The sequence below is a fragment of the Solenopsis invicta genome, chromosome 3, assembly GCF_016802725.1.
Source record: "Solenopsis invicta isolate M01_SB chromosome 3, UNIL_Sinv_3.0, whole genome shotgun sequence".
Lineage (NCBI taxonomy): Eukaryota > Metazoa > Arthropoda > Insecta > Hymenoptera > Formicidae > Solenopsis > Solenopsis invicta.
Genome location: NC_052666.1, coordinates 19,362,876 through 19,375,288, shown reverse-complemented (window position 1 = coordinate 19,375,288; position 12,413 = coordinate 19,362,876). Strand labels below are relative to the sequence as shown.

Sequence of the window (12,413 nt, the reverse complement as noted above, 5' to 3'; positions counted from 1 at the left end):
CGTGCATTGTTGTGGGCTGTAACACAAAGCTTTTCCTTCTCTCACTCCCTCGACACCCCTTGCCACTTCGTGCACCACCCGCTTCACTCTTCCCGTTCTCATTTCTCGGGACTGCCTGATGCCGAAGGGGATAACTCGTTCGTTGCAACAACGAAAAGAGCATTATGGGTGGAAACTCTACCGCAGCGTAATTTTCTTTAGAAGAAATTGCAGAACAAAGCATTAATTCGCTTCGAACCGTACACGATGGCGGGCAGCCTAAAAACACTTGGAGTCATTTAGAATTATAATGCCGTTGCATTTTAATTTTCACAATGTCTGTAAAACTTTTGCACGTAAAAAGAAATGAGTACATCTACGAGAGTCGAGAGGAGACGAGATCTCTCGTGCAACTCCACATGTTTAAGCTCGAGTCGAGCGTTGTACGTAAAACCCAGCAATCCCTCCGAGTTAGAAGAGGAGTTCGCTACTTTATCTCCCGCGATTCTGAGGAAGAACTCACTTCATTGGTTTCGTGAGATGCTGCGAGAGCGGCTAAGTCAGTGCTAACGCAGGAAACTCGGTCGAGTGCGGAGCGAGTCTGATTCTTTCTCCTCGGCGAATACGGCGCAATGAACGGATAAAGAGGGGCAGGGGAGAGGGAGCGGGAGCCAGGAATCTCTCTTTTCCATTTTCCCTGACTTCGTCGTAACGAAGCGTTTGCATTACACATGTACAACATGGACCGGCGTAACAGAGACACCGAGCAAGCGAATGCGTGGGCGTGGAGAGAGAAAGGTCTTGCAGCGGCCAAGACGGCCAAAGCCACTTGAGCATTCCGCGTGAAGCCACGTGGCGGTATTTAAGGCCTCGCTAATGCACCCACCGCGCGTGTATACCTCGTGCAAAATTGTTGGCGCGTTTACTCTGCGCCGGTCCGGGATTCTGGGGCTCGCCTGCCGCACGGGGAAAAAAAAGGGAACTAACTAATGAGAAACGAGCGAGCGTGCAAGCTTACGAGTGTACGAGCGTGGAACACTAAAAGAACTTTTCTCGACGCTCCGTTTCTGGCGATATGCAATATGCCGGCCGCATCTCGAAATAGTTGGTTTCCCCAACTCGGAATAACAAATTCAGACGTTATTCCACACCGGAAAACAATATTTTTTGCACGTGCATGTACCATTAAATACCATTATATTTAAAGTATATTCAAATTCACCTTTACACGGCAATATCTGACAATTATTCCTACGCAAACACGAAAAGAAATCACCATCGTATTTCACGTGTGCGCTATGCACGGATAAGTGGAAAATGTGTAATTAAATAATGTTAATTTGATAAATTATAAGTGTGAAAAATATGAACGCGCGACCCGCGGTTTCAATTGACACATTAATTAGGGACGAGCAGCGCACGTGTCTCGTTTGCATATCGCTTTTATCGTCTCCGCATGTACTACAGAGACCGGAACAACGAGAGAGGAAGGTTACGAAGGGGTCGCTCGACCGGCAGAAACTTATAGCAAACCTGGCTGGTAGAAACGGGGCTGAATGCTAAGCACGGCCAGTCGGTTACATTTGCTTGCCGCCCGGCTTCTTAATGAAAACCAACGGCATGGAAACGTCAGGTTTGCTTTACCTTAAAATTGGAGGCACGACTCGCTTAGCACAGGTATTCCCAACGCAAACGGAATGAGGTTCAAATGCACGGCTAATTCGCTATGCTGTTTTACATCTTATACCTTGCCAACGATCAACTCTCGTTCTATACTCGCAACTACATCGACGTAAATGGAAATCCATTTACGAAAAAATACTACCTTCTCAGCTTCATAAAATAATGAAGTGAGCAAATTGAATTGAGATTTAACTAATACCATGTATTTACATTTCAAATTCGGCAAAGATACGATTCTATCTTTACGTCTAATTGTATCAACGATTAAAAATTAGATAAATAAACAAATTTCTTTTCCTTCGACTTATCATCATCTTTAAATGGACTTAGAGGGAAAATTTAGACAACTCTGATGAACGCCGATAAGAAGGAGCTGTACAAGCTGTGAGATGCGAGCTATAATAGCCTTCACGATTGTCTACTTCATCCTGACTACTTATAAAGCGATAAAACACCGTCTTGCGAAAAGAACTGTACGCTCGTTTACCTTTTAACGATGACGAGGAGCGCGGATGCAATAACTCGACGGAAAAGTAACCGGAAGGGCCTTCGCGTTGCTCATTACGTGGCGTCTACGCTTTTACACTCCCCGATACACTCGGTCTTAACTTTTTACTCTCTTCATCGGCCTTTACGGAAAATTAACGACGGCAGGGCGCGGAGCAAGGTGCTCGATTAGAGGCTGAATATTTATGTCCGCCCCCTTTATACTCTCCACATTTTCTGTAAAAGAAAGTGTTTATCCGCGCGCCTGTCCGAGCAAAAAACGCGGTGTCTAATTATTTCTCATTATTCTCTTATTCAAGTCAAATTTTTCACAGCCGACTTTCACTTTTCAAACATTTCCAAATTTATACATCAAACAAGATAAATCAAACAAGATAAAGAAAGAAACTAAGACACTCTGTCATACTAACTGATATCAAGTGACTACCAATAGCTAAGCATCAAAAAATTACAAGTACCAAAGTATAAAATTACAGAGTCAAGAATTAGCGGTGTTATATTCCATTCGATAGAAAAAAATATAGCTTTAGCTTTCGCTATTCCACTCTATAGATATTTATCAAATACGTACGTGAATTTTGTTCTTACCTTTTTTTATTATTAAATTAAATTGTATCTTGCTTCCAGTTTCCCTCAAATATGTATTACACGAAACGTTCGTGAAACGTGATGCAATTGTATGCGTACGATGTGTAAATGTATGTGAGTATTTAGAGCGTATTGAGCTCGGGTCCACGGGTTCGTTAAGCCTAAATGACTGTGCGGATCAGTCATCCCTACGGGAATGAATATCTCTTGCACGTCACAAGCCTCCCAGCGACCTCGGAATGGTCCACGGCGACGTAAAATTCGACGCTGGCGCAGGTGCGTGTCCCGCACGTTATCGACCAGCGATAAACGCCACACGATACATTGACGTGATACGCGAATACCAGGGACGGCGGTAAGTCGGTCCCCATCGTTGGGCGGCACGATCAAAATGAATGTCCGCGTCGATAGTGCTCGCGCTACGTTCCCCGGACTGCCCGCATCTACGTCAAATCGCGATACGATTCGAAAACAATTAGAGCTATCTCGAGTCTGCATCTGACCGCGGAACCGACGACCAGTCACCCCTTTCTGTTTCCCCATAGACCACGTCAACGGCGCCCTCCGTACAATGGCGTAATTAATTTTTTTTTAATACCAACCACTTTTGCATAGACTCGCAATTTCATATTGTCTATTAAAAATTTTTCTCTTCTATAATTTTTAATAATTTATACATTAGCATTGATGTTCCCTCTACGGTGAAAATTGCTTAGGAATATCGAATGATAATTCTTATTAATTTCACTGTAGAATGCTAACGTATAAACTATTAAAAAAATTAACAAAAAAATGTTTAACAGGCAATATAGAAAACAAAGCAGCCAAAATACAGGCTGTCGTGTTAATACGAGAACTTTATTTGACGCGGTGCAAATCGTAATTCGTCGTGCGATATTCTCGTGCCGATACACCCGCGTATTCTTTGTACCCTGTGGATGCCCACACTCCCGTTCGATTGGACGTTTCGTGGCACGATTCGAAGGCGATTAATATTATCCAGAGCTGCCGATACGGCTGGCGCTCCGTCACGGACGAGGAGAGGAGAAAAGGAAGTCCTGGCGGTGGCGGCGGCGGCGGCGGCGGCGGCGGCGTCCGCAACCGGCAACGAAACCAATAACTATTAATCGAAGCGCCACCGCACATTCAGCAAAGTCGACGCGATTCGAACGCGCAGCAACCCTCGGTTACATCCCCGGCGCCCCTGGCGTATCGGGGCGGGCACGTATTTCAAACGGCGAACACCACCCTAAACGCGAAGTCGTGTCTCTCTTTACGGCCCTTTCATCTTCAGCGTCGCTCTTCCCATTAAGCACCTCGACGTAATAGCGTGCTGATTTCGCGATGTACGTATCTCTAAGGAAATATATCTTCAGGAAATACATGTACCTTCAATTCCAGATATTCCGCATATCCTCGAAGCAGCGCGTTAGTTTTCCAAAAATTAATGTCTATTTGCTTATATATTTGGTAGAGGTGTGTAAGATTCGAATTCGCGCGAATCAAATTGAATTAAATCACAGTGGATTCGATTGGATTCGTTTTCGAATCTGAATTCAAGAATTTAAAATCATCAATGATTCAGTTTCGAATCGATCACTTATTTTGATTGTTTTCATTTATATCCCCCGCGTGACCCAATCTTGTATCACCAATTCAGTGCCTGATTGTTTATCGATTTTCAAAACTCTTTTATCATTTTTAAATCTTATAAACTATATCAAAATTTGTATACACCAAATTTGTGTAGACAATCGCTTTTGTAAATGTTTCAATACTTCATGTTTGTATCTAGATTTTATAGAATTTTAAACAAAATAAAAAATTGCTTTTATTATATTTTCCTAATAAAGTGTATTAAAGTACCTCATTTTGATAACAATAATTTGTACATGTATGGAATACTAATTTATTAACATAATATTATTAACATATTATTAACATTATTTATTAACATAATACTCTCATACTTATTGTTTAATATGGACATATAAATTTTTGCTTGACATATCATTTTGCAGAATTATTTGTTTAACTTCTTGCAATTAGTTTTTTTGTTAAAAAAAATCTGCAACATTAAAAATATTTTATTACATTTAAATTAATATGTAGTGTAAATTTAGAAAAATTTAATTCGAATTCGATTCGAATTCGTGAATCAAAGATTTGATTTGACATGTGAAAATTTGAGATTTGATTCAATTCAATTTCGAACATGATATCAAAGAACTGTTTCAATTCGACATCACAATTGATTCGATCTCTAATTAGCATTAGTTTATAAAGTCTCTATGCAATAACTTCTATATATATACATATATACACACACACACACACACACACACACACACACACACGTACACGTATAAATTGTTTATTTACTAGAAAAATTAAAACTAAGAGAATCGTAAAGTAAAAATATTCGCTATATTCCTAGCAAGGTACGGCTACTTTTTTATCAAGAGATAAAATAAAACTACTTCAATCTACTATGCTCTGTAACATGAACGATCAAAAGATCACAATGGTGTTGAAAGAGATCAAAGACCTAAAAAGATGGCGCGGAAATACTCGGGCTTGGCATTACATCTTCCGGTTACAGACTATCTGGTATAGAGGGAGGAACCAGACTGACCAGGTTGGCGGGGTTATCAAGGGAATGTAGATAACATTGTCCCGTCTGTCGTCCTTAAACTGTCACACGTAACTCGTACGACGACTTCAACCGCGTTTCTCTCCTCTCCCTAATCAGTAGACTGACGATCGCACGTACCGAAGTGCGCGACCAGCTCGAAGATATACGACGAACGAATATCCGGAAGGGGCGGTCTAGGATTCTGGACTCTGTCCGAGCGACCGCAGAGTAAGAGGAAGAGAAATAGAAAGCGGCCTTCTACCTTCGTGGACGTGCACACATATCCACACGGTGTAGGCGAGACTAACGAGACTTTAGAATGCCTCACGAATGCCGTTTCAAATTTTTAGAAAAGTTTGTCAATATACATCAGTCAATATTCTTCTAATTCTAATTCTACACAATAATGTTATACTAAAAATAATAAAAGAAAGCTCATTTAACTTAATGTAGCCTAACTCCAATGCGATTAATCATATTATACACTTTTATGAAAAGTCGCAAACCGAAAAAATAAATTCTTTTTTCATGATTTTTCGAGATTTGTACGTACAAGTATCTGTACAAGATATATAGCTATGTTAATTGATGTGATAGTGATATAATATCATAGTGATATTATATATTTAATTCACTCACCGTTGCTGCCATGAAGAGATAAGGGGCGGCTTGGAAAGCAGCAGTTGCAGCTTCAGTACACGAGCCATAGCCAAGTGGTGCTGCCTTCTGACATTCTGTAACATAAAGCAATAATTTTTCATCGGTAATGCAATACGCAGTAATATAAAATCATATTCGTCATGTACACGAGGTAATTTGAAACACATATTCGAAATGTGTTCAAATGCACTTATTTTATCCCGAACCAAAAATGTGTCGAGGAAAATTTTGTGCCAGAAAGTATTCGCAAGGCAAATTTTTGTGCAAAAAGTGTAGTGAAACGCGAGCGCGTATCACGCGGTATGTATGTAGCAAATTGAGAAATTCAATTTTGTGCGTACGATATCCGATGTCGAGAGACCGCAAGAGTGGTATTTTTGTCTCCGGGACTGTAACGCGATTTCGCAAGACTGAACGGTATAACGCAATAAATGGCGAGAGATGCTCCAATTTTTACAAGTGACTTTTACACAACTGAGCCTTGTTCATAAAAAATAACGAATAAATTGAAGATGTAAAAAGAGCATATTTTTAAAGTTTCCGTCGCCGAGTTATTTACCGGCAATTTTTCGATATTGAAAATTGGGATTTTCCGTTTCGGTCACTCGCGGGAAATGCGAATTACACAACCGTGTCGTTACGTGGAAATCGATTTCAGGAATTCAGAGACGAATGAATCCAACGAGGGAAAGAGAGAGAGAGAGAAAGAGGGAGAGAAAGAGTAGGAAAGAAAGGGAACGAATAATTATATACTAATTGAAAGCAAATTCGCTCTCGCGTAATTGTACGTTTTAATTTTAAGTCATGCAAAAGCGCTCTTGCGTTGGTTCATTCGGACATCCAAATAAAGAGTGAAAATATTCGTCAAGAGGTACTCCTTAATTTATCGCGCGTTTTACCAAGAACTGTGTCGTACGCTCTCCTGTAATTAAAAGAATTACGTCTTTATTTGATCAAAGCCACCAACATCGCTCAAAATCTCACTGCAACGATGAAACAAAATCACCGAAATTCTGGTCGTTCCTTCACCGGCGCCCGCGCCAATTCGGATTTTATTGGAATTTTATTGGAGATTCCCCCTATACAGTATCGATACGATTTAACGAATATATTGGACAGAGCGTAGCAAACATCTCACACAAAATTGTGTGTGATACGTCAAATCTATTTAACGTTTCTGCGAAATATCGCAATATGAGAAAAAAAGCTTTGTTATAACGGATATGCGCCGATGTTATGATAAGAAAATATAGATTTCATGAATAAAACAAATCCACACATGTTGCAGATTATAAATATCAATTATTCAATTCACGCGCGTTACACATTCGTATTCATATCAACAATGACGTCAAAAGTATCTTAATCGAATGGACGAGAGAATACCGTATATTTCAAAATATATCCGTAAGCGCATAATTCCAAAAACAATGTTACGTATTCAGAAGCGGTCGTCCAAATATTACGCAAATTATTGTTGATTTATAAAATATCGTAATAAATTTAAATAATAAATTCATAAACATTATAATAAATTGGCACACCATACCGACGAAATAATCTCGTCAATAATGTACATATAATTTAAACGCTGATCTCAACCAAATTGTATTCGCATTTTATCGCGTATAATCGCTGTGCGACGAGAGACAGAGTTGTTGACGGCAGGATCCGGCGCAAAGTACTGGACGACGGATGTCGCGTCTCGTGGAAAGAAAACCTCGAAACCAATCAATCCAATCAAAGACAACATTGTGCCCCGCTCTCTTCACATTCGCGCCATCGAACTTCGAGATTCGCTGCGCCCTGTACAACCCGGCAAATTAACCGAAGTTTCACACGCCCCCGCCAAAACTTGATACCCCCGGCACGGCCAATCAAACTTCGAGTTTCGGTAATCCCCGGGCCAAATACTCCCGTTTACACGTTACAGGTTATGGTATAAGACGGCCCGTTTCCTCGAGTTTCGCCGCCGCTAATACCCGGAGTTTCGGCCGCAAGTTGTCATCCGGTGGCGGCAGGCGGGCTGCAATCGCGAGACCGCGATTTTCTTATCCGATAGGGAAGGATGAATTGTACGTGGAAAGAACGCGATTGCCAAAGTATCTAAAAGTATAACTAGTTGCGGATCTGATAATAATTTTGGACCGTCCAAATAATTACGCGGAATCGTTCAAGCTTGACGATAACGATTTTATACGATAACAAAAATTTTAACATTTTAACGCAATCAATTTTATATAATCATTTTGATGATCTAACAAAATTACTTTCACATTTGCATTTAGCTAAATTTGTAAATTTTTAAATACTTAAATAGCATAAGATCCTTCTTTCCGTACAAAGGCGTCCGTACAATTGCCGAATAAATTTTTACTTTTTTTTTTCATACGGATTACGTTTGCTGATTTAGCCGAGTATTGGAGTTCTTACAGAACCTACCATTCGTTAGTCGAGTTAATTAGTGAGAAACGTGTAAATAAAAGAAAGACGGGGGAAAAGAAAGAAGGAAAGTAAAGAGAGAAGAACAGAGAATGCAGCAATCTCTATAAAACTACACGTAGAAGGAAACCGAACGTGTAGAAGGGGCCGGGTTCTAGCAAATGAAATTACTTAAAGCAAACGCGTTACTTTTTCAGTGCCACTATCCGATCGCAATGACCACCCCGGTTGGCTGCGTTCGATTCGAAAGGGAAGCACCGATGTGTGTTCCATTCCCGTTCTTGCCCGTAGGTGGCTTCCATCGGGGCAGGAGGGAGGAGGGAGAGTCTCCCCCAGCCACCCTCTTTCCCTCGCGCAGTTCCGTTCGAATACGGTCACATGCATATGCAAATTTATTCTGCCGGTGCATTAGTGAGCACGCGGCGCGACTGTGTTTATGCGTGTGTACCTGCGTATACGTGCGTGCACTTGTACGATAGCACATTGCGCGGCGGACGTGTGTGCGTATATGTTGCGGAGAGCCGTCGTCCAGGCCGATCACGGCGGAGAGGGTCATAAATTAAATGATGTAAATGCTCTGTCCACCCTCTGTCGCTGCGAGCGGAGACGGCACACAGGACGGCCACCCTCTCGCGTTCACCGCCCTCCCGACTGCTGGTTGCTGCCGCCGGCCACCCCTCGCGCCACCAACCCCCGATCGTCGCTATCCCCCTTGCCTTCGTCCTGGACCTCGCCTCGGACTGATTATAATTATCGGGATCTACACTCCGCTCCGGTCTCGTTCGCGCGGGATGAAAGCGAGCGGACGGCGGCGAGAAAACGAGTGTACTATCTGTTACATTACTTACGCAAAATGTATGATGCACGTGATGCTCGAAGCTTATCGCGATTCGCGCGATTCAACATCAAGAGAATCATTACGCGTGGATAATCCTATTTTTTCTATGCAGATGTCTCAAAACTCAAAACAGTGTTAATTTAAATTTATTGATCAATTTTAAATTAACTCACAAGTAAAGGTATTGTATTATAATATTTATTTTGATGTTCAGCTCAACAAATCGCGCCATTACTATTTATTAGTGCGTTGTTTCTTGCCATCATCGAAAAAATATATTATTTATTGTTTTCTCACTTCCCCCGTCTTCTGGGAAACTCGCACGTTTCGGAAAAACGAATCGGCACTTAACGGGGGTTATACAAAACCTATGTTATCTATTTATTCTCCTCAATATCCGGTTCACCGATATTTATGTCCTTTCTTTCCATCTTCGACCGTAGCGCAGAAGAATAAGTGCCCGACAGATTCCCGCCGAGCGATCGATAAGCGCGAGCTCTGACCTGATTTCCCCAGCGTTAACTCTGCGAGGAGAGAACATCGAATCCTGAGGCCTTCGATCGAGAAGATGGGAAGGATCGGTAGGATCGCTAAGCCCTGCTCTCAATCGGATTCGAATTTGATAGTATTTGAACAGCCAGCGTCGCTCTCGTAAATTCGGCACGCCGTTTGTGTATCCCTCCCCCATACGCCACACTTGGCTCGCCTTCTTCCGCGCGATCCGATATTTGGCTCGGCGCAGATAACCGCTATCGATTGTTGTCGCCCGTTTTCCTAAAGAATGAACCGTATTTGCAATGATCCAGCGGTAACTTGTCTCCACAAACCCATTCAAACGAATCCGGTCACAAACGAACGCCACTGATCATTGACGGTAAACGATATTCCATTGAATCTCAGAAATGGTTGAAAATTGTAGTAGTCCAAATATTATTAATTGCAAGTTTATTTAATCGATAGAAAAAAAAAATCACTGACAGTAATCATGTCTGTCAAAGCTTATCATTGTGATCGCACATGTAGCAAGTATTTAATCATGGAAAAGCATTTATTGTAAATTATAATAAAAAAAACTCACTAATTTCTGTTTAAAATCATCGCACTAACAATAAGATGTTTAAATAGCCTAGATATCTTTTTCCGATCAGGTACAAATTTCTTCGTGATTAAAGATCGATAATAATTAATATTGCCGATATCGGAAAAATTAGTTTTTAAAGAAAACCAATTTTTTTACGTATATTAAGATAATGAGTGACTAATTTAGTTATTGCAATGATTCGCAAGGATCGATACGCACCGAATCGTTCGCCCGAGTCAATGTTTTTCCGGAGAAGCATAAAATATATCAAAGTCATTATCCCATTTCGCCCTTATGAAGGTTATTTATCCAATCCGCGCTGCGCTCGTAGCCCTATATCGAGTTGATGCGATATACGCTCGTGATGTTCGCGGCCGAGCGCGCTTCCACCCCGAACGTAAAGCCGATGAAAATGCATTGGCCGTAAATAACGTCGGTCGGGCTTCGAAGGCGCGCACCCGGCGCTTACAAGGAGATAAAATCAACTTGACCCCGTTCCATCTCCCATTCGCATTTTCAGCTTCTAGTGCTTCGCGTTGTCCTCGGTTTGCCCGGTTCCCATCGGTGAAATGGAAACATCCCCATGCCGATCGAGAAAAGCGATAATCATTAGGTAAGATCGGTTGCGAGTGAAATCAATGAAGATGACGCAAACGCGTGACTGACAATGTCGCGGATATCGCGAGAGAGATTTTGCAATGATTTAATTTCCAAGTGCAAAGCTTTACGCGCGAGTTTAAAAAAAGAAAAGAAATGAGAATGGAAAACTTCCACTTGTTCAGCAGAGCGCTCGAGTTTATCATTGGGAGTCTTCATGGAGAGAGATCTGTCGTCAGGACGTTCAAGATTTATTCGATTCATTCTTAATCTAATTTCATTCGATTGCGTCAACTGCCTGTTACGATTATAACCGCATCAATTGATTTCAACAGCAGTCGGGCGAAAAATTCTGATACAGCGCAGTGTTTATGCAATCTCGGATTACACGCTTAATATGCAAAATGTATGTACGCATGTACAACGTATCATAATTATGATGATCAACATCCCGTGCTTTTCATATCAATACCAGTGCAATTATATGCATATATATTCTACGTACGCAGAGAAATGGTTAATATTGGTTAAACGAAAATTATATAAAAATTATATAAAAATCTTGAAAGTGGTATTATCAGAATATTACCATTTATCAATATTATATATATTACATACATATTTTATTTAAATACCATCTACTAAAATGATATTTAAATAAGATACATATGTAATATATATGAAATATGTTATAGAATTTGGTATAATTTATAATATAATAATTATAATATAAACATAATGAAACTAAAAATTTTCACCGCTTTTAAAAAGCAGCAGTTTTACAGGTGCATGTATATATCGTTAACGTAAAATTGTTGCATCAACACCAATTATAAGTGAAGCACGGCAGCAAATATCGTAATATAAAAGTCCTATAAATCGTAAACCCGATGATCTAACTTGGCGAGCTGGGTAGTTACGTAAGTTTTGAGACTGGTTTCCTGTGGCTTCTATAATATTCAACTCCTCATGCCCGTCGCTTCCGCTTCCGAAAATTTTGATGGAGATTTTAATCGAATAAGAGGAAGCAAGAGGCGAACGCAGAAACAAAACGGGTGCTTTTATTGCAGTGGCTGTTGAATATTCAAAGCGATAAGGGAACGTTCGTCGTCTCGCAACGATGCACATGCAGTATACTTAAAAAAAAAAAAAATCGGTAGATGAACATCGGCATTATTGAATAAATGCATTTGCATTCTGACTGCGTTATCCTCGATTCTATTCTAATTTAACTTTGATTTATCACTTATTTAAATAGATACTTCGTACGACGAAGACTTTAACTTGATTATTATTGTGTGCTTCCTCCTGCATTTGTACGTATCACTGCAAGATCGGGATGTGCAGATACATAGGGAAGTTTAATTTAACCACGGGAGACACACTAAGGTCTCCACAACTGT

General features: G+C 40.7%; 1 protein-coding gene across 2 annotated transcripts in view; it reads right to left on the bottom strand.

Annotated features, from left to right (window-relative positions):
- Window positions 1–12,413, bottom strand: part of LOC105203576 — a 340,742-nt gene that overhangs the window by 315,257 nt on the left and 13,072 nt on the right. For both annotated transcript variants that reach the window (XM_039447253.1, XM_039447256.1), the window contains exon 2: window positions 6,032–6,126. In XM_039447253.1, the coding sequence (XP_039303187.1) occupies window positions 6,032–6,043 (12 nt within the window). In that variant the 5' untranslated portion in view covers window positions 6,044–6,126. The remainder of the gene's footprint in view (window positions 1–6,031; window positions 6,127–12,413) is intronic.